This window comes from Scyliorhinus torazame, chromosome 8 (genome assembly GCF_047496885.1).
Source record: "Scyliorhinus torazame isolate Kashiwa2021f chromosome 8, sScyTor2.1, whole genome shotgun sequence".
In the NCBI taxonomy this organism is placed as follows: domain Eukaryota; kingdom Metazoa; phylum Chordata; class Chondrichthyes; order Carcharhiniformes; family Scyliorhinidae; genus Scyliorhinus; species Scyliorhinus torazame.
This window is the reverse complement of record NC_092714.1, coordinates 238,811,047-238,830,975: the sequence shown is the minus strand read 5'-3', so window position 1 is coordinate 238,830,975 and position 19,929 is coordinate 238,811,047. Positions and strand designations below refer to the sequence as shown.

General features: G+C 47.2%; 1 protein-coding gene across 2 annotated transcripts in view; it reads right to left on the bottom strand.

The window, feature by feature from the left end:
• Positions 1-19,929, bottom strand: part of acss2 (acyl-CoA synthetase short chain family member 2) — a 100,881-nt gene that overhangs the window by 28,411 nt on the left and 52,541 nt on the right. Inside the window, exons 6-9 of one of the 2 annotated variants that reach the window (XM_072514997.1) lie at positions 13,399-13,474; positions 13,057-13,201; positions 12,527-12,571; positions 714-851 (exon numbers count right to left, since the gene is read on the bottom strand). In XM_072514997.1, coding sequence (XP_072371098.1) covers positions 714-851; positions 12,527-12,571; positions 13,057-13,201; positions 13,399-13,474 — 404 coding nt within the window. The remainder of the gene's footprint in view (positions 1-713; positions 852-12,526; positions 12,572-13,056; positions 13,202-13,398; positions 13,475-19,929) is intronic. The other variant, XM_072515000.1, reaches the window with a different exon arrangement.

Genomic DNA, 19,929 nt, shown 5'->3' with positions numbered 1-19,929 from the left:
AGTCATTTCACTCAACTTTCAGAACAAAAACACAACTTTTAAGTGAGGATTTACTGAAATCTTATTGGCCAAACAAGGCTGCAACCCTCACATAGAAATGGTTCAATGAAGAGCCACAAGAATGATTCCCAGCTTTTAGCTATTCAGATGGCTTCAAATGCTGGGTCTATTTACTTTAGAATAGCATGGATCTGGAAGCAATATGTCAGAGATATATAAAATGATGAAAGAGCTAGGCTGCATGAGTACTGATAGATCATTTCAATTTGAAATATTTGGGAGGACCATTTAAATTATCCCAAAGTTGTTAAGAAAAGGCTAGATGTCACAGTTCTTCTTTTCCAAGAAAGTAGCGAGTGGCCCTTTGTAATATAGTTACTGCCTGGAGTGGTATATGCAGACTCTCTGCATACCTTCCAAAGTGGGTTGGATGGTCTTGACTGGGGAAAAGATCAGATTTTATAAAAAGGCAAGTAGTTTGCCAGTTAGCATAAACATGGTCAATGTTGCCTCCTGTGCGTTGTTTGATTGCCCCATTTGTTTTGCCTATCCTAGGAGCTTTCATGACTGCAGGGTGAAGGGAGTAGTAGGATGTTTCCAGCCATTAAGCTCCGGCCATCATGAAGGTGGTGCAGGCTTGGTGGATCATTTGATCTTTCCCAAAGAATCATGTTCATTATGTTCTGCCGTTCTAGAAGGAGGGACGTCATTACCTTTGGTTTTCCAGTTGATCCACTAGTGTAAAGGATAAAAAGAGGATCTTCAAAGTCACACCATTCAGGTTCACATTTGTCACTCGCCTCCTTCATTAAATCATGCCACCAGATGTCAACATCTGCATTCCATGTGATCTAAAACGTATAAAGTTCAGTCAACACTATATTAAAATTACAAACAATTAAAAAAACCAACTAGCTGCAGCAATTAAAACTACATCAAGCAGAATGTAAATTAATATTGTGGAACTTTATTCTTCCATGAATTCATAATGTGCTTTGCAACTGAAGCACCCGTGTTCTACAAACAGTGCATCGGGGACAAACAAGCATAAAATACTTATGATCATATGTGCAACTTCTAATTCCCCAACCTTGGGACAGATGGCAACAAAGTAAAAGAACAGTATGAATACTAAATGAATGCTGGATATCTGGGACACAAAATATGAAAAATATGCAGATCAGTCAGCATCAAAGAGAGGGTAAGTAAGTTACACTTTTAGGTAACTTTCTGATAAAAGGGTCACACTGAAAAAGTTAAGATTGCCCCTTAAATACGCTGACTGATCAGCATGTTCCTGCTTTTGTTAAGAAAATAGAAGAATCATAGAATAGTTACAGCACAGGAGGCGGCCAGCAGCACGGGTTCAATTCTCGTACCGGCTGAGATTTTTCATGAAGGCTCCGCCTTCGCAACCTTGCCCCTCACCTGAAGTGCAGCTATATATAGACAAATTCAAAGATGCCAGACAATGCTTAGAATGCGAGCATTAGCAGGTGATTAAATCTTTACAGATCCAGAGATGGGGTAACCCCAGGTTAAAGAGGTGTGAATTGTGTCAAGCCAGGACAGTTGGTAGGATTTCGTAGGCCAGATGGTGGGGGATGAATGTAATGCGACATGAATGCCAGGTCCCGGTTCAGGCCGCACTCATGTGCGCGGAACTTGGCTATAAGTTTCTGCTCGGCGATTCTGCGTTGTCGAGCGTCCTGAAGGCCGCCTTGGAGAACGCTTACCCGGAGATCAGAGGCTGAATGCCCTTGACTGCTGAAGTGTTCCCCGACTGGAAGGGAACATTCCTGCCTGGTGATTGTTGCGCGATGTCCGTTCATTCGGTGTCACAGAGTCTGCATGGTCTCGCCAATGTACCACATTTCGGGTCATCCTTTCCTGCAGCGTATGAGGTAGACAACGTTGGCCGAGTCGCACGAGTATGTACCACGTACCTGGTGGGTGGTGTTCTCACGTGTAATGGTGGTATCCATGTCGATGATCTGGCACGTCTTGCAAAGATTGCCATGGCAGAGTTGTATGGTGTCGTGGTCACTGTTCTGAAGGCTGGGTAGTTTGCTGCAAACAGTGGTTTGTTTGGGGTTGCGCTGTTGTTTGAAGGCAAGTAGTGGGGGTGTGGGGATGACCTTGGCAAGATGTTCATCTTCATCGAAGATGTGTTGAAGGCTATGAAGAAGATGTTGTAGTTTCTCCGCTCCAGGAAAGTACTGGACGACGAAGGGTATTCTGTCGGTTGTGTCCCATGTTTGTCTTCTGAGGAGGTCGGTGCGGTTTTTTGCTGTGGCGCGTTGGAACTGTCGATCGATGAGTCGAGCGCCATATCCCGTTCATACGAGGGCATCTTTCAATGTCTGTAGATGTCTGTTACGCTCCTCCTCGTCTGAGCAGATCCTGTGTATACGGAGAGCTTGTCCATAGGGGATGACTTCTTTTTAAAAAAATATATTTTATTCAAATTTTTCGGCCAAACAAAGCAGTACAAAGGGTTTTCCCTTCTTACAACAATATAAATATCAGTGACCGTTTTTAACAAATAAATAATATAGAAACTAAATGGCAACTGTCATAAAAATAATAACTCTCCCAAAATAATAAAATCAAACAATCCAATATACATAACCAAGTACAAATATCTATACAAAAACACCCCTGAGGACCCACCCGAGCCCCCGGGTTGCTGCTGTTACCTTCCCATTTCCTTTATCGTTCTGCGAGGTAGTTAATGAACGGTTGCCACCGCCTGGTGAACCCTTGAGCCGAACCCCTTAGTGCAAACTTTATCCGTTCTAGTTTTATAAACCCTGCCATGTCGTTTATCCAGGTCTCCACGCCCGTGGGTTTGGCTTCCTTCCACATAAGCAATATACTTCTCCGGGCTACTAGTGGCGCAAAGGCCAAAACATCAGCTTCTCTCGCCTCCTGCACTCACGGCTCTTCTGCAACCCCAAATATAGCCAACCCCCAGCTTGGCTCGACCCGGACCCCCTCCACCTTCGAAAGCACATTCGCCACCCCCACCCAGAACCCCTGCAGTGCCGGGCATGACCAAAACATGTGGGTGTGGTTTGCTGGGCTTCTCGAGCATCTCCCACATCTATCCTCTACCCCGAAAAATTTACTGAGCCTTGCTCCGGTCATATGCGCCCTGTGCAAAACCTTGAATTGTATCAGGCTAAGCCTGGCGCACGAGGACGAAGAGTTTACCCTACGTAGGGCATCTGCCCACAGCCCCTCTTCAATCTCTTCCCCCAGCTCTTCTTTCCATTTTCCCTTCAGCTCATCCACCATGATCTCCCCCTCGTCCCTCATTTCCCTGTATATATCCAACACCCTACCATCCCCCACCCATGTCCCTGAGATAACTCTATCCTGAATCTCCTGCGTCGGGAGCTGCGGGAATTCCCTCACCTGTTGCCTCGCAAAAGCCCTCAGTTGCATGCACCGAAATGCATTCCCTTGGGGCAACCCATATTTTTCCGTCAGCGCTCCCAGACTCGCAAATGTCCCGTCTAAGAACAGATCCCTCAGTTGCACAATCCCAGCTCTCTGCCATGCTCTAAATCCCCCATCTATTCTCCCCGGGACAAACCTATGATTATTTCTTATCGGGGACCGCACCGAAGCTCCCATCCTTCCCCTATGCCGTCTCCACTGCCCCCAAATTTTCAGTGTTGCCACCACCACTGGACTTGTGGTGTATTTCTTCGGGGAGAACGGCAACGGCGCCGTCGCCAGTGCTTGTAGGCTGGTTCCTTTGCAGGACGCCATCTCCAATCTCTTCCACACCGCTCCCTCCCCTTCTCCCATCCACTTACACACCATTGAGTTATTGGCGGCCCAGTAGTACTCACTTAAGGTCGGTAGTGCCAGCCCCCCCCATCCCTGCTACGCTGCAAAAAACCCCTCCTCACTCTCGGGGTCTTCCCAGCCCACATAAAACTCATGACACTTTTCTCGATTTTCTTGAAAAAAGCCTTTGTGACCATCACCGGGAGGCACTGAAACACAAAAAGGAATCTCGGGAGGACTACCATTTTGACCGCCTGCACCCTACCCACCAGTGACAGGGGCACCATGTCCCATCTCTTAAAATCCTCCTCCATCTGTTCCACCAATCGTGTTAGATTAAGCCTATGTAAAGTCCCCAACTCCTGGCTATCTGAATCCCTAAGTACCGGAAATCTCTTGTTACCTTCCTCAGCGGTAAATCATCTATTCCCCTGCTCTGCTCCCCCGGATGCACCACAAACAACTCACTCTTCCCCATATTCAATTTGTACCCCGAGAATTCCTCAAACTCCCTGAGTGTCTGCATTATCTCAGGCATCCCCTCCACTAGGTCCGCAACATACAGCAATAAATCATCTGCATACAATGATACCCGGTGTTCTTCTCCTCCCCCCGAGTACTCCCCTCCACTTCCTGGAGCCCCTCAGTGCTATGGCCAGGGGCTCAATTGCCAATGCAAACAGTAACGGAGACAGGGGACACCCCTGCCTCGTCCTTCTATAAAGACGGAAGTAGTCAGACCTCTGCCTGTTCGTGACCACACTTGCCACCGGAGCTCTATATAGCAGCTGTACCCATCCAATAAACCCTTCTCCAAAACCAAATCTCCTCAACACTTCCCACAGATAGTCCCACTCCACTCTGTCGAATGCTTTCTCGGCGTCCATCGCCACCACTATCTCCGCCTCCCCCTCTGGTGGGGGCATCATCATCACCCCTAGCAGCCTCCATATGTTCTTGTTCAGCTGTCTCCCCTTAACGAACCCAGTTTGATCCTCGTGGACCACCCCCGGGACACAGTCCTCTATCCTCGTCGCCATCACCTTGGCCAGGAGCTTAGCATCTACGTTCAAAAGGGAAATGGGCCTGTAGGACCCACACTGCAGCGGGTCTTTTTCCTTCTTCAAAAGTAGCGATATCGTCGCCTCCGACATAGTCGGGGGCAACTTCCCCCTTTCCCTGGCCTCATTAAAGGTTCTCGTCAAAAGCGGGGCCAGTAGGTCCATTTATTTCCTATAAAATTCCACCGGGAATCCATCCGGTCCCGGGGCCTTCCCCGCCTGCATGCTCCCAATCCCCTTTACCACCTCCTCCATCTCAATCTGTGCTCCCAGTCCCGCCCTCTCCTGCTCCTCCACCTTCGGGAATTCCAGCTTATCCAGGAAACACACCATTCCTTCCTTCCCTTCCGGGGGCTGAGCCTTATATAAACTCTCATAGAATGCCTTGAACACCCTCTCCGCTCCCCGTTCCATCTCTCCCTCCTCATCTCTCACCCCACCTATCTCCCTCGCCGCTCCCCTCTTCCTCAATTGGTGGGCCAGTAGCCGACTCGCCTTCTCTCCATACTCATACTGTACACCCTGTGCCCTCCTCCACTGTGCCTCTGCCTTACCCGTGGTCAGCAGGTCAAATTCCACATGTAACCTTTGTCTTTCCCTGTACAGTCCCTCCTCCGGTGCCTCTGCATATTGCCTGTCCACCCTCAGAAGTTCTCTCGGCAATCGCTCCCTTTCTTTACTCTCTTGCTTCCCTTTGTGTGCCCTTATGGATATCAGTTCCCCTCTGACCACCGCCTTCAACGCCTCCCAGACCACTCCCACCTGAACCTCTCCGTTGTCATTAAGCTCCAAGTACCTTTCGATACACCCCCCTCACCCTTAGACATAAGCCTCCTCATCCGCCATTAAGCCCATATCCATTCTCCAGAGTGGGTGCTGTTCTTTTTCCTCTCCTACCTCCAGGTCTACCCAATGTGGAGCGTGGTCCGAAATGGCTATGGCCGTATACTCCGTCCCTGTCACCTTCGGAATCAGTGCCCTTCCCAAGACAAAAAAGTCTATCCGTGAATATACCTTGTGAACATGGGAGAAAAATGAGAACTCCTTACTCCTAGGCCTAATAAATCTCCAGGGGTCTAATCCTCGCATCTGCTCCATGAAGTCCTTGAGCACCCTGGCCGCTGCCGGCCTCCTCCCGGTCCTGGACCTCTGCCGGTCCAGCCCTGGATCAAGCACTGTATTGAAGTCTCCCCCCATTACAAACTTTCCCGCCTCCAGGTCCGGGATACGCCCCAACATACGCCTCAAAATTTACATCATCCCAGTTCGGGGCGTATACATTCACCAGAATCACCGCCTCCCCTTGCAATCTGCCACTCACCATCACATATCTACCCCCACTATCCGCCACTATGGTCTTTGCCTCAAACAGTACCCGTTTCCCCACTAGGATAGCCACCCCCCTATTCTTCACATCTAAACTCGAATGAAACACCTGCCCCACCCATCCTTTACGTAGTCTGACCTGGTCTATCAGTTTCAGGTGCGTCTCCTGCAACATAACCACATCGGCCTTTAATTTCTTTAGGTGTGCGAGTACCCGTGCCCTTTTAATCGGCCCGTTCAGCCCTCTCACGTTCCACGTGACCAGCCAGGTTGGGGGGCTCTTTACCCCCCCCCCCCCCCTTGTCGACTAGCCATCCCCTTTTTTAACCCAGCTCCTCACCCGGTTCCCACGTACCTGTATATCCCACCGACGGTGCCCCCCCCCGTCTCGACCACCCCGTCCCATAACAGCTCCCCCTTCTCCTTAGCAGCAGCAAGCCAGTTAACTCCCCCCCCCCCCCCCCACCTCCGCTAGATCCCCCTCTAGCGTAGTTGCAACCCCCATGTTGCTCCCAGAAGTCAGCGAACTCTGACTGACCTCGGCTTCCCCCTTTGCCCTCAGCCCCCCACTGTGCGAGGCCCCCTCCTTCGTGCGTCCCTGTTCCCGCCACAATTACCATAGCGCGGGAGCAAAGCCCGCGTTTCCCACTTGGCCCCGCCCCTAATGGCACATTTCCCTTCTCCTTCCCCTTTCCTTCCCACAAGCGCCCACAGTTCCTCATACTCTTTCCCTCCCCTCCCTCCCCTCCCCCCCCCCCCCAACATGGGGAAGAGAGAAAAGTTACAGGATCAAAGAATTAACAAATTGAAAAATCATCCCCCCCCCCTCCCCTCCCTCGCCCCACATAATCACGCCACCACTTTATCCCCAAAGCTCTTTCTCTCGCCAGACTATTCCAGCTTCTCGTCCACAATGAATGTCCACGCCTCTTCTGCCGTCTCAAAGTAGTGGTGCTTCCCTTGGTGTGTGACCCACAGTCTCGCCGGTTGCAACATTCCAAATTGAACCTTCTTTTTGTGAAGCACTGCCTTAGCCAGATTGAAACTTGCCCTCCTTCTCGCCACCTCCGCACTCCAATCCTGTTATACGCGGATCACCGCGTTCTCCCACCTACAGCTCCGAGTTTTCTTCGCCCATCTGAGGACCGTCTCTCTGTCGTTGTAGCGGAGAAACCTCACCACTATAGCTCGAGGTATTTCTCCAGCCTTTGGTCTTCGCGCCAGAACTCGATAGGCTCCCTCCACCTCCAAAGGGCCCGTCGGTGCCTCTGATCCCATTAGCGAGTGAAGCATCGTGCTCACATATGCCCCGACGTCCGCCCCCTCTGCTCCTTTGGGAAGACCCAGGACTCTTAAATTCTTCCTCGTCGAATTATTCTCCAGTGCTTCCAACCTCTCCACACACCTTTTGTGCTGTGCCTCGTGCGTCTCTGCCTTCACCACCAGGCCCTGTATTTCATCTTCGTTTTCGGCAGTCTTTGCCTTCACGACCCGAAGCTCCAGCTCCTGGGTCCTCTGCTCCTCCTTTAGCCCTTCAATCGCCTGTAATATCGGGGCCAACAGCTCCTTCTTCAACTCCTTCTTCAGCTCTTCCACACAGCGCCGCAGGAACTCTTGTTGCTCCGGGCCCCATAACAAACGGTCACCTTCCGATGCCATCTTGCTTCGAGCTTCCCTTCCTTGCCGCTGCTCCAGAGGATCTTCTGCAATCCGACCGCTATCTTCTCCTTTTTCCATGTGTATCCGGGGGGATTCCCTTCTAGTTTACCGCACAGTGATTTTGGCCGTTTAAATTGCCGTTGGGGCTCCTATCAAGAGCCCAAAAGTCCGTTCCAAAGGGAGGTGCCGAAACGTGCGACTCAGCTGGTCATTGCCGCACCCGGAAGTCGGGGATGACTTCTTTAATGTGTTTAGGGTGGAAGCTGGAGAAGTGGAGCACCGTGAGGTTATCCGTAGGCTTGCGGAAAAGCGAAGTGCTGAGGTGACCGTTCTTGATGGAGACGAGTGTGTCCAAGAATGCAACAGATTTTGGAGAGTAGTCCATGGAGAGTCTGATGGTTGGATGGAACTTATTGATGTCACTATGTAGTCGTTTCAGTGATTCTTCGCGTGGGTCCAAAGGAAAATAATGTCATCGATGTATCTGGTGTAAATGCTAATGCTCGCATTCCAAGCATTGTCTGGCATCTTTGAATTTGTCTATATATGTATGTTTCTGGAACATACCTCTTCATTCACCTGAGGAAGGAGCAGCGCTCCGAAAGCTAGTGATATCGAAACAAACCTGTTGGACTTTAACCTGGTGTTGTAAGACTTCTCACTGTACAAACTTAATGTACTTGTAAATATTTCCGCAAAATCAAAGCAGAAGCTTGCAGTTTGTATTAATAAAAATGGTAAAATGGCATGCAGTTAATTATGCATCATTATTAGTGCACAAGGAATTATGTATGCCATGAGCTATTTTGCATTCCTTTAGTTACAGGTTAAAGCCATGCAGTCAATGTTCAGCAGTTCAGCATGCTTACCTTTTAAAAAAAAACATGAGTCTTGCAGTGCAGCACCACTGATGGTTAAGTGATGATTAATTTTCTGTACCCTTCCAGAAATTTGATCAAGGTGAATCATTGACACTAAAGAATCCCCATTAATTTACAGAATGGAGTGAAGCCCGAAAGCTCTCAAAATGGGAGAAAGACATTTTTCAAACACCAGTGTAATTATGTAAAGCCTGAACAAACATGCATGTGCATGTTGTGGGGAGAGGTAAAATGGCTGCAAAGCTGCAATGTACCAGCCGATCACACAATTTTTACCTTTTGTATTAATTATAAGTCCCAAACTAGAAGTCTGGGCTGCTTAGATAATACCCACTGCCCAGAGTACATAGGGCATTTGCTTCAGCAAGGTCTCCCTCAGTCTTTATATTATGCACTCTAAAGACTTGCAGGAACTAAGTGGTTATTTATGGTCCTTTTCCTGTATAATGCTTGAGGCATGTGAAAGCCAGCTGTTTATGGGCCACGTTTACATAGTGGGAAATTATTGGGTGAATTTAAACCTCCCCAAAACAGGTGGGTTTTGATCAGGGAACGTACAAACGTTATAAATCTCAAACCCAAAACCAACCCACCTCAAATCTGTCCATTTCTGGTTTCCCCCAAAGGTGATACTGGAGACAGGAAACCAACCTACTCTTTTGTAGGTGTGCTCATTTATATATTTTAATGATGCAATGTGATCAGGTATTGCCGCCATTTTAAATTTTACACTTGATATACAGATTTCCAATCTGGGAAAGCCAGCAGCTGAAGGGAAGTGGAGACTTATGGATCCAGCAGATAAGTGCATTTCTAGCACTGCTTGTGGGCCAGGTGAAACGTGGATCCTTCCACTCTAGCCCAGCAAGTTTACACAATGAAAAGTAATTAATCTTGAAAAGAAAACTGCTTTTCTCTCTACAGGTGCTGCCTAACTGGATGGGTATTTCAAGCAGTATTTTTTATTTTTTGTTTGTATTACCTGTAAATCACTCCCAAAATAGGACCTCGGCTTTGACCCACAATATGTCTCCACATCCCGAGAGCCGCAATCTCCCACCAACCTAGATTTCTGATCCCAAGCCACCATCGACTCCAAAGTTTCCAATGCCCCTCCCCTTTCCACCTGGCCTTTCGGATTTCTACTCCCTACTCTCCTTGGGTCCCCAGACACCGTTGGCCCATCTCCTAGCTCCAATCTCATCCCTGCTCTGCCGCCAGTTAACACTCACTGCCCCCTCTTAGCCTCCAGCATTTGATCTCTCCCTACCTTTACAGAGCCTCTGATCTATTCCTCCCTCCCGCCCCAAACCTCCAGCCACTGAGCTCCCTCCCTCCAACCACCTGCAGCCTCCTTCCGGTCCCTGATCACCACTCTCCTCCCCCACCCCATCCCAGCTTTCAAATTCCTTGTTCTATCCTCTGCATTCACTGGCTGCAGGTTGAAGCCGAAACAAATTACCTACTCAACCAACAGCCAGCTAATTGTTCAATCTAGCTGGCTCTGGTCAGGAAATGAGGACACAAAATGCTAGTCTGGTCTTCTCACTTAATTAGGCTAGAGCAGAGGGAAACCAAATCTGATGTTTACCAATATTAATGACCCGTTCCACCTGTAAATATTGGGGACAATGTTTTTACAATCAATAATGTCTATTTATGTGAGAGAAGTACGAGGGCAGGAACAAAAGAATAGAAGTACACCATTGAGCCTGTTCTGCCATTCGATGCAATCATGGCTGATCTGGGACCTAACTGCATATAACAGTCTATTCTCCATATCCCTCAATATCAAAGTCTGTGATTTGCAGATTTAAAACTAATAACTGATCCAACATCAACTGCCATTTATGGAGCGAAGTTCCAAACTTACCACCAATTTCACACCTGAAAAATCTGGCTCCATTGTTTTGACTACAACCCCTAGTTCGAGACTTCATATTCTGTGAAAATAGTTTTTCCCCCCATCTGTCCAATCTATTTGCCTTAATATCTTCAAAACATTGATAAAACCACCCGTTAACCTTCTAGCTTCCATAAAATACAACCCTAGTTGATGTATAATCTCTCCTCATAATTTAACTCTTGGAAGCAAGACTTCATTCTTTTAAACCTGCACAGCACTCCCTCCAAAGCCAGTATATTCTTCCTGAGATGTGATGCCCACAACTGTTCACAGTATTTCACGTATGGTCCACCTAATGCATTGTATAGCCAATACATAATTTCTACCTAACATAGCCCCTTCCTATATTAGCCTTCTAGACATAGAGGCCAACATTCATTAGCCTTTTTGATTATTTTCTGTACCTGTTTGTGACATTTTAATGATATATGTATTGTGATGATTGGAGGATTTTAGGAATATTGACTTCTGAACATTGGGACAAGAGTTAAAAGGCTGGGGGTATAGTGTGTTCAACTGCAAATGGTCATGTTTTTAAAAGGGTTTTGTTTAGCCTCCAGGAAATGGCATGTGGAATTGACCAGAGGAATGTGGCTTGACTGGGGAGTTAATGTGCTTTTGCAACCTACAGATATAATTTGTTTGGGTCATTGCTGGGCGGAGCCCAGAAACAGCAGAGAGGCAGCAAGTTTGAATAAGTTTTGTGAGAGGCGCTGAATTCTGATCTGCCTGACTGAATCCACAAGTCATTCCCAGTAGGATAGTTTAAAAAAAAGTAATAATATTTTAAAGCAGAGAAGTGTTGTCTGAAGACAATGGAAACAATCTCATTGAAGCAGCTATTTGAAGACATTCAGCCAGAGTCTGAAGGGGTTCCAACCGGAGCCAAATCTGTTTTATAAAGCAAGTATTACTTTTTGCCCTGCTAATTTTAAGTTGGGTTGAGAGCTGCATGTCTTTTCTTGTTGTTTAATGGCAAATTGTACAATAGTGTTAAGAGGTAAGCTGTTCTTTTTGGGGGTGAGTTTAAAATATTCAATATTGTATTCATATTAACGTTTTGTTTTAGAAAGCCTAATTTTTTCATGTAATCACTTCTGAAGTGAATCATTTTTTCCAAACAGTCTTAAGTTAAATTAAAATATTGGGGCTTCTGTCCAATATTCTAGCCACTGTTGGGGTCTGGTCTAAGATCGCAATAGTATCTTGCCTCCTCCCCCAGACTTTCAGCGATTCCCCATTCAAAACGTCTATCCTTGTTAGATCTAAAGTGAATGACCTCATATTTTTCTACAATGAAACCCATATGGCATAACTCTGCCTTTGCATTTTTGTCAGTGATTCGTGTGCAGAGTTGGGAGAATTCCTGTCTCCGTGAATCAGACTTTTAAAAATTCCTGGACATCAGAATTTCAACGGGGGGGGGGGGGGGGGGGGGGGGTTTCACGTTAGGTTACGGGCTATTTCTCAGTTTCACAATACAAGTAGCCCACTTACACTGCACCAGTTGATAAAAATGGGAAAGAAGGCTACGAACAGTTTGTAATCAATCCTCATCCAATTCTTGATTGGTTTAGTGAATCTTGGACAAAACCTAGATGGAATCCACAAATATTGGGATTCTACTGAATCTCTAATTTAGAGTTTTTCTATAGAAAAAACGTTTTTTTATAGTATCAGTCAGTTGTTCAAACTGCACAGAATAGCATGTGTTAAAAAATCACCAGCAGCTACAAAGGTAGTCAGTAGAAAAGTACACAGCAGCAATTATGTTGCCAGACAGTTCCACAAGATAATGTTAATCGACCAGGGCAGGGTAAGAGTGAAGAGAAACATATAGCAAAGCTAATGTGCAGGTTTCAAAGTTGGCAGCTACATTAAGACCAAAATACCTGCATTTTATGATGAACATTCTTTGCTTTCTCATTGTTCTTATCCTGTTGAAAGTTCATAGATGAAAGAGGCAACATTTTGGCAAATGCAAACTTTTCTTTTGAAAATGTTAACTTTCGTAACTACGGCAGGTTTGACAGCTCTCCTATCCAACATTACTGCATATAAATTCCAAAGTAATTCTATGCAGGAAATTGGCTAGTAGTTTTTTTTTAAATATTAGTGACGTAACTGCAGGTTTTAAAGAATTGGGGCGGGCACAACCGTTGTTGAATAAAAGATCTCAAGGTTTGCTGTTCACACTTGCAAAAATCAAAATGAATCACGTCAAACAATGCTATTCCATTGTAATGAAGATCGGGGTGAGAAGCGAGCAATAAAATGCTGTAATCAAAGAGATGATAAGTGCAAATCAAAGCTAATTGAAATAAGCAACTCCAAAAAAAAAGGGTGAAATAAATCTCCGCAGGGCAATAGATTTTATCCTACTTTGCAGAATCTGTTAAAATATTTCTGCTTTTCTCCTTGCCTGGAGGTTGTAGCAAGATCGTTTTGCAGGTGGCGACTGTGAAGTGTCACTTGAAGCTTTAACTGTACAAGTTTCGTCTGTAGCTCCTGTAGCTTCTGTAACTCCAAGATGCTTTACAACAATGCACCTTCCAACACGGAAGTTCCTTCAAAGAAAATTACTTTAGAGGCTGGAGCAACTTTCAGAACTTTTAAAGAAATAACAGATATAAATTTAAAAGGAAAAGAACAGAAACAAGTTACAGGCATCAGAAAATCTCATTATCTTTTATGATTCACATGCCCTAAAAATAAAGGGGACAAGAATTTAGGTCACTTAAAAAAAAGGTTACACAATACACACCTGTCTCTGCACTTTCTGAGTGCTTCATCCGCTATGTGCTTCAAGTCTATGGGCTTATCCCCTCTGTAAAATCCATCTAAGAAAAGATGAGAGCTAAACATGTTAAATATTTACACTTGAATACATCATTTTTCATCTAAACTGTTAACCTAGTGTAAAGCAGACAGAAGGGTAGCCCACTGAAGATGGCCAAACTTTTTAACCAATCTCATACAATCGATCACAAACTCCCAGATGCCCTACCACAAGTAGCTTTAAAAATCTACCTGTGCAAGGCATCTGAATAAGACCAAGTATTCTGCACTGCATAGTTCCTTTCCTTCTAAAGACTAATAAGCACATATGAGCTCAGTCTGTAGGAAAATAGATGCAGGACAAGACTAGTTAACTCCTCGAGCCTGTTCTGCCACTCAATGAGAACATGACTGATTGCGATCAAACTCCAAATGACTCAGCTTTTCCCAAAATTCCTAAATTCAATCTTAGATATAAATTGATCAAATTTACCCAGCATCATCTGTTGTTTATGGAAGAAGGTTTCAAATTTCTATCACCTTTTTGTGTGTGGCCTGGCTCTAATTTTCCATCTGTCACCGAGCTTTCCCAATGGAAATAGTTTTTCTTCATCTACATGACCTGTTCCCCATAATATCATGATTTCGTTTTTCATTCTTTCATGAGCTGCAATCATTGCTGGCAACGCCCATCCTAAACGTCCCTTGAAAAGGTGGTGATGAGCCACCTTCTTGAACTGCTGCACTCTATCTAGTTATTTGATCAAATTACCTCGGTTTTCTAAGTTCCAGGGAATGCAAATCTGGTTAGTGCAATTTCTCTCGTAATTTAACCATTGGAGCCTAGGTGTCATTCGAATAAATTTAGGCTGTACTCCCTCCAAGTCCAATATAATCTTTCTGAAATGTGGTGTGCAATACTTAACACATTATTCTAGTGTTGCCAAACTTTGTTTTTTTGTGTAGCTGTAAAAAAATCCTCTACCCCTTGTATTCTAGCTCTCTGGACATAAAAAACACCATTTCGTTGGTCTTTTTAATTACTTTTTGTACCTATCAGGGACATTTTCATTATCGACGTACATGACACTGAAGTCTGTTTGGACCGCCACTGTTTCTATCTTATCACCATTTAGAAATAACTCCGATTTATCTTTGTTTCCAACCTCACACTTGTCTGTAATGAAATCCATTTGCCACATGTTTGGCCATTCATTTAATGTATGCTTCCATCTACAATGCTTACAGTGCTGCTCATCTTTGCGTCACCACCGAACTTGGCTATGTGCCTCTTTATCCCTTCACATAAGTAATCAATGGGTTGAAGTCCAAATAAAGATCCCTGTGGGACTACTAGTCTTCAAGTTGTTGCCACTATATTTCATGCAACAACCTCAATGACCCACATTATTGGTTCTAAATTGTTTAATTGCTATATTAATGCAGAACAGTGCAATGTCTATGATAGATATGCATTTGTGCAAATAAAGTATAATAATATGGTATTGTAAACACTGTAAAAATTAAATTGTCAATTTATACACTGCACTTTTCACAAATTAAAGTCCGACCAGCATAAACCACTGTCGATAAAGATCTATACACAAAACATTAACTTGTCTTTGGGGATGAGAACAGCGGACACAAGCCTGATAGTGCGCAGCACGGGCTGGGGGTTTGGAGACATGGAGAACCCGTTGATCTAAATAGCAGGGTTCTATTTAAAAGAAAGGTTGGGGAGTTCTACTTGACACCTAGAATGCTTCACCACTTGGCTGAAAGATGGGAGTGGGAATTTGCCAACAGAGGTACACTGCTGAGAAACCATGAGTATCAAAATGTATTTTTCTGCACTTGGAACTTTCACCAGTTTAACCCCACCCACAACCAATCTACCCTACACACTCATATTAAAATTCCCAATTGCTGTGCAGTTTAAGATGCATTTATAATCGGACTTCCGGGTGCGGCGATGACCAGCTGAGTCGCAAGTTTCGGCAGCTCCCGGTGAAACGGACTTTTGGGCTCTTGATAGGAGCCCCAACGGCAATTTTGACGGCTAAAAACACTGTGCTGTAAACCAGAAGGGAATCCCCCCTGGATACGGATGAAAAAAGGAGGAGAAAGTGGCCGGATTGCAGTGGATCCTTTAGAACAGCGGCAAGGAAGGCAAGCAAAAACCAAGATGGCGTCGGAAGGTGGCAGTTTAACATGGGGCCCTGAACAACAAGAGTTCTTGAAATGCTGTGTGGAAGAGCTCAAAAAGGAAATGAAGAAAGAGCTGTTGGCCCCGATACTACAGGCGATCGAAGGGCTAAAGGAGGAACAAAAGACCCAGGAGCGGGAGCTTCGGGTCGTGAAGGCAAAGGCAGCCGAGAACGAGGACGACATACAGGGCCTGGTGATGAAGACGGAGACGCATGAGGCACATCAGAAACGATGTGTGGAAAGGTTGGAGGCACTGGAGAACAACGCAAGGAGGAACAACCTGAGGATTCTTGGTCTTCCTGAAGGTGCGGAAGGAGCGGACGTCGGGGCATATGTGAACACGATGCTGCACTCGTTAATGGGAGCGGAGGCCCCAGCGGGTCTGTTGGAGGTGGAGGGAGCATACCGAGTGATGGCGCGAGGACCGAGAGCAGGAGAAATTCCCAGAGCCATAGTGGTGAGATTCCTCAGTTTTAAGGATAGAGAAATGGTCCTTAGATGGGCAAAGAAAACTCGGAGCAGTAAATGGGAGAACGCGGTGATCCGTGTTTATCAAGACTGGAGTGCGGAGGTGGCGAGAAGGAGGGCGAGCTTTAATCGGGCCAAGGCAGTGCTTCATAAAAAGATAAAATTTGGAATGCTGCAACCGGCAAGACTGTGGGTCACATATCGAGGGAGGCACCACTACTTTGAGACGGCGGATGAAGCGTGGACTTTTATTGTGGAAGAAAAACTGGAATGAGCGGGTTATTAAAAAGAACGTTTGAACAAAGTGGTGGGGCGAATGTGGGGGGCGAAGAGGGGGGTTAAAAAAGGGGGGAAAAGAGGAGTTTTATGTACTAATCCTGCGACGTGGTAACTTTTCTCTCTTCCACAGGTGGTGATGGGGGAGGAGGGGAGGTGGAGGAGATGGGGCGTTGGCCATTGGGGGCGGGGCCAAGGGAGAAGCGCGGGCTTGGTTCCCGCGCTATGATAATCATGGCGGGAATAGGGAAGCAGGAAGGAGGGGGCATCGCACGGTGCGAGCCGAGGTCACGGGGGGAAGCAGAGGTCGGCCAGAGTTTGCTGACTTCTGGGAGCAACATGGGGGGAGTAATTACGCTAGCGGGGGATCTAGCGGGGGGGTGGGAGGGGGGAATTACTGGGTTGCTGCTGCTGGGGAGAGGGGGGAGCTGGTATGGGAGGGGATGGGTGGGGGGGCACCGCCCGGGGGAGATACAGCTGCGTGGGAACCGGGTGAGGAGCTGGAAAAAGGGGATGGCTAATCGACAAGGGGGGGGGGGGGGTAGGAAGCCCCCCAACCCGGCTGATCACGTGGAACGTGAGAGGGCTGAACGGGCCGATAAAGAGGGCACGGGTACTCGCACACCTTAAGAAACTTAAGGCAGATGTGGTTATGTTACAGGAAACGCACCTGAATCTGATAGGCCAGGTTAGGCTACGCAAAGGATGGGTGGGGCAGGTGTTCCATTCGGGGCTAGATGCGAAAAACAGGGGGGGTGGCTATATTAGTGGGGAAGCAGGTAATGTTCGAGGCAAAGACCATAGTGGCGGATAACGGGGGCAGATACGTGATGGTGAGTGGCAAACTACAGGGGGAGACGGTGGTTTTGGCAAACGTATATGCCCCGAACTGGGATGATGCCAATTTTATGAGGCGGATGCTAGGACACATTCCGGACCTAGAGATGGGAAAGCTGATAATGGGGGGAGATTTTAATACGGTGTTGGAACCAGGGCTGGATAGGTCGAAGTCCAGGACTGGAAGGAGGCCGGCAGCAGCCAAGGTACTTAAAGATTTTATGGAGCAGATGGGAGGTGTAGACCCGTGGAGATTTAGCAGACCTAGGAGTAAGGAGTTCTCGTTTTTCTCCTATGTCCATAAAGTCTATTCGCGAATAGACTTTTTTGTGCTGGGAAGGGCGTTGATCCCGAAGGTGAGGGGAACGGAGTATACGGCTATAGCCATTTCGGATCACGCTCCACACTGGGTAGACTTGGTGATAGGGGAGGAAACAGGAGGGCGCCCACCCTGGAGAATGGACATGGGACTAATGGCAGATGAGGGGGTGTGTCTAAGGGTGAGGGGGTGCATTGAAAAGTACTTGGAACTCAATGATAATGGGGAGGTCCAGGTGGGAGTGGTCTGGGAGGCGTTGAAGGCAGTGGTTAGAGGGGAGCTGATATCAATAAGGGCACATAAAGGGAAGCAGGAGAGTAAGGAAAGGGAGCGGTTGCTGCAAGAACTTTTGAGGGTGGAGACAATATGCTGAAGCACCGGAGGAGGGACTGTACAGGGAAAGGCAAAGGCTACATGTAGAATTTGACTTGCTGACTACGGGCACTGCAGAGGCACAATGGAGGAAGGCACAGGGTGTACAGTACGAATATGGGGAGAAGGCGAGCAGGTTGCTGGCACACCAATTGAGGAAAAGGGGAGCAGCAAGGGAAATAGGGGGAGTGAGGGATGAGGAAGGAGAGATGGAGCGGGGAGCGGAGAGAGTGAATGGAGTGTTCAAGACATTTTATAAAAAATTATATGAAGCTCAACCCCCGGATGGGAGGGAGAGAATGATGGGCTTCTTGGATCGGCTGGAATTTCCCAAGGTGGAAGAGCAGGAAAGGGTGGGACTGGGAGCACAGATCGAGGTAGAAGAAGTGGTGAAAGGAATTAGGAGCATGCAGGCGGGAAAGGCCCCGGGACCGGATGGATTCCCAGTCGAATTCTATAGAAAATATGTGGACTTGCTCGCCCCGGTATTGACGAGGACCTTTAATGAGGCAAAGGAAAGGGGACAACTGCCCCCGACTATGTCTGAAGCAACGATATCGCATCTCTTAAAGAAGGAAAAGGACCCGCTACAATGCGGGTCCTATAGACCTATTTCCCTCCTAAATGTAGATGCCAAGATCCTGGCCAAGGTAATGGCAATGAGAATAGAGGAATGTGTCCCGGGGGTGGTCCACGAGGACCAAACTGGGTTTGTGAAGGGGAGACAGCTGAACACGAATATACAGAGGCTGTTAGGGGTAATGCTGATGGCCCCACCAGAGGGGGAAAACGGAGATAGTAGTGGCGATGGATGCCAAGAAAGCATTTGATAGAGTGGAGTGGGATTATTTGTGGGAGGTGTTGAGGAGATTTGGTTTTGGAGAGGGGTATGTTAGATGGGTGCAGCTGTTGTATAGGGCCCCGATGGCGAGCGTGGTCACAAATGGACGGGGATCTGCATATTTTCGGCTCCATAGAGGGACAAGGCAGGGATGCCCTCTGTCCCCATTATTGTTTGCACTGGCGATTGAGCCCCTGGCGATAGCGTTGAGGGGTTCCAAGAAGTGGAGGGGAGTACTTAGGAGGAGGAGAAGAACACCGGGTATCTTTGTATGCGGACGATTTGCTACTATACGTGGCAGACCCGGCGGAGGGGATGCCAGAAATAATGCGGATACTTGGGGAGTTTGGGGATTTTTCAAGGTATAAATTGAACATGGGGAAAAGTGAGTTGTTTGTGGTGCATCCAGGGGAGCAGAGTAGAGAAATAGAGGACCTACCGTTGAGGAAAGTAACAAGGGACTTTCGTTACCTGGGGATCCAGATAGCCAAGAATTGGGGCACATTGCATAGGTTAAATTTAACGCGGTTGGTGGAACAAATGGAGGAGGATTTCAAGAGATGGGATATGGTATCCCTGTCACTGGCAGGGAGGGTGCAGGCGGTTAAGATGGTGGTCCTCCCGAGATTCCTCTTTGTGTTTCTGTGCCTCCCGGTGGTGATCACGAAGGCTTTTTTTTAAAAGGATTGAAAAGAGCATCATGGGTTTTGTGTGGGCCGGGAAGACCCCGAGAGTGAGGAAGGGATTCTTACAGCGTAGCAGGGATAGGGGGGGGCTGGCACTACCGAGCCTAAGTGAGTATTATTGGGCCGCTAATATTTCAATGGTGAGTAAGTGGATGGGAGAGGAGGAGGGAGCGGCGTGGAAGAGATTAGAGAGGGCGTCCTGTAGGGGGACTAGCCTACAGGCTATGGTGACAGCCCCATTGCCGTTCTCACCGAGGAACTACACCACAAGCCCGGTGGTGGTGGCTACACTGAAGATTTGGGGACAGTGGAGACGGCATAGGGGAAAGACTGGAGCCTTGGGGGGGTCCCCGATAAGAAACAACCATAGGTTTGCCCCGGGAGGAATGGATGGGGGATATGGAATGTGGCAAAGAGCAGGAATAACGCAACTGAAAGATCTGTTTGTGGATGGGAAGTTCGCGAGTCTGGGAGCGCTGACCGAGAAATATGGGTTGCCCCAAGGGAATG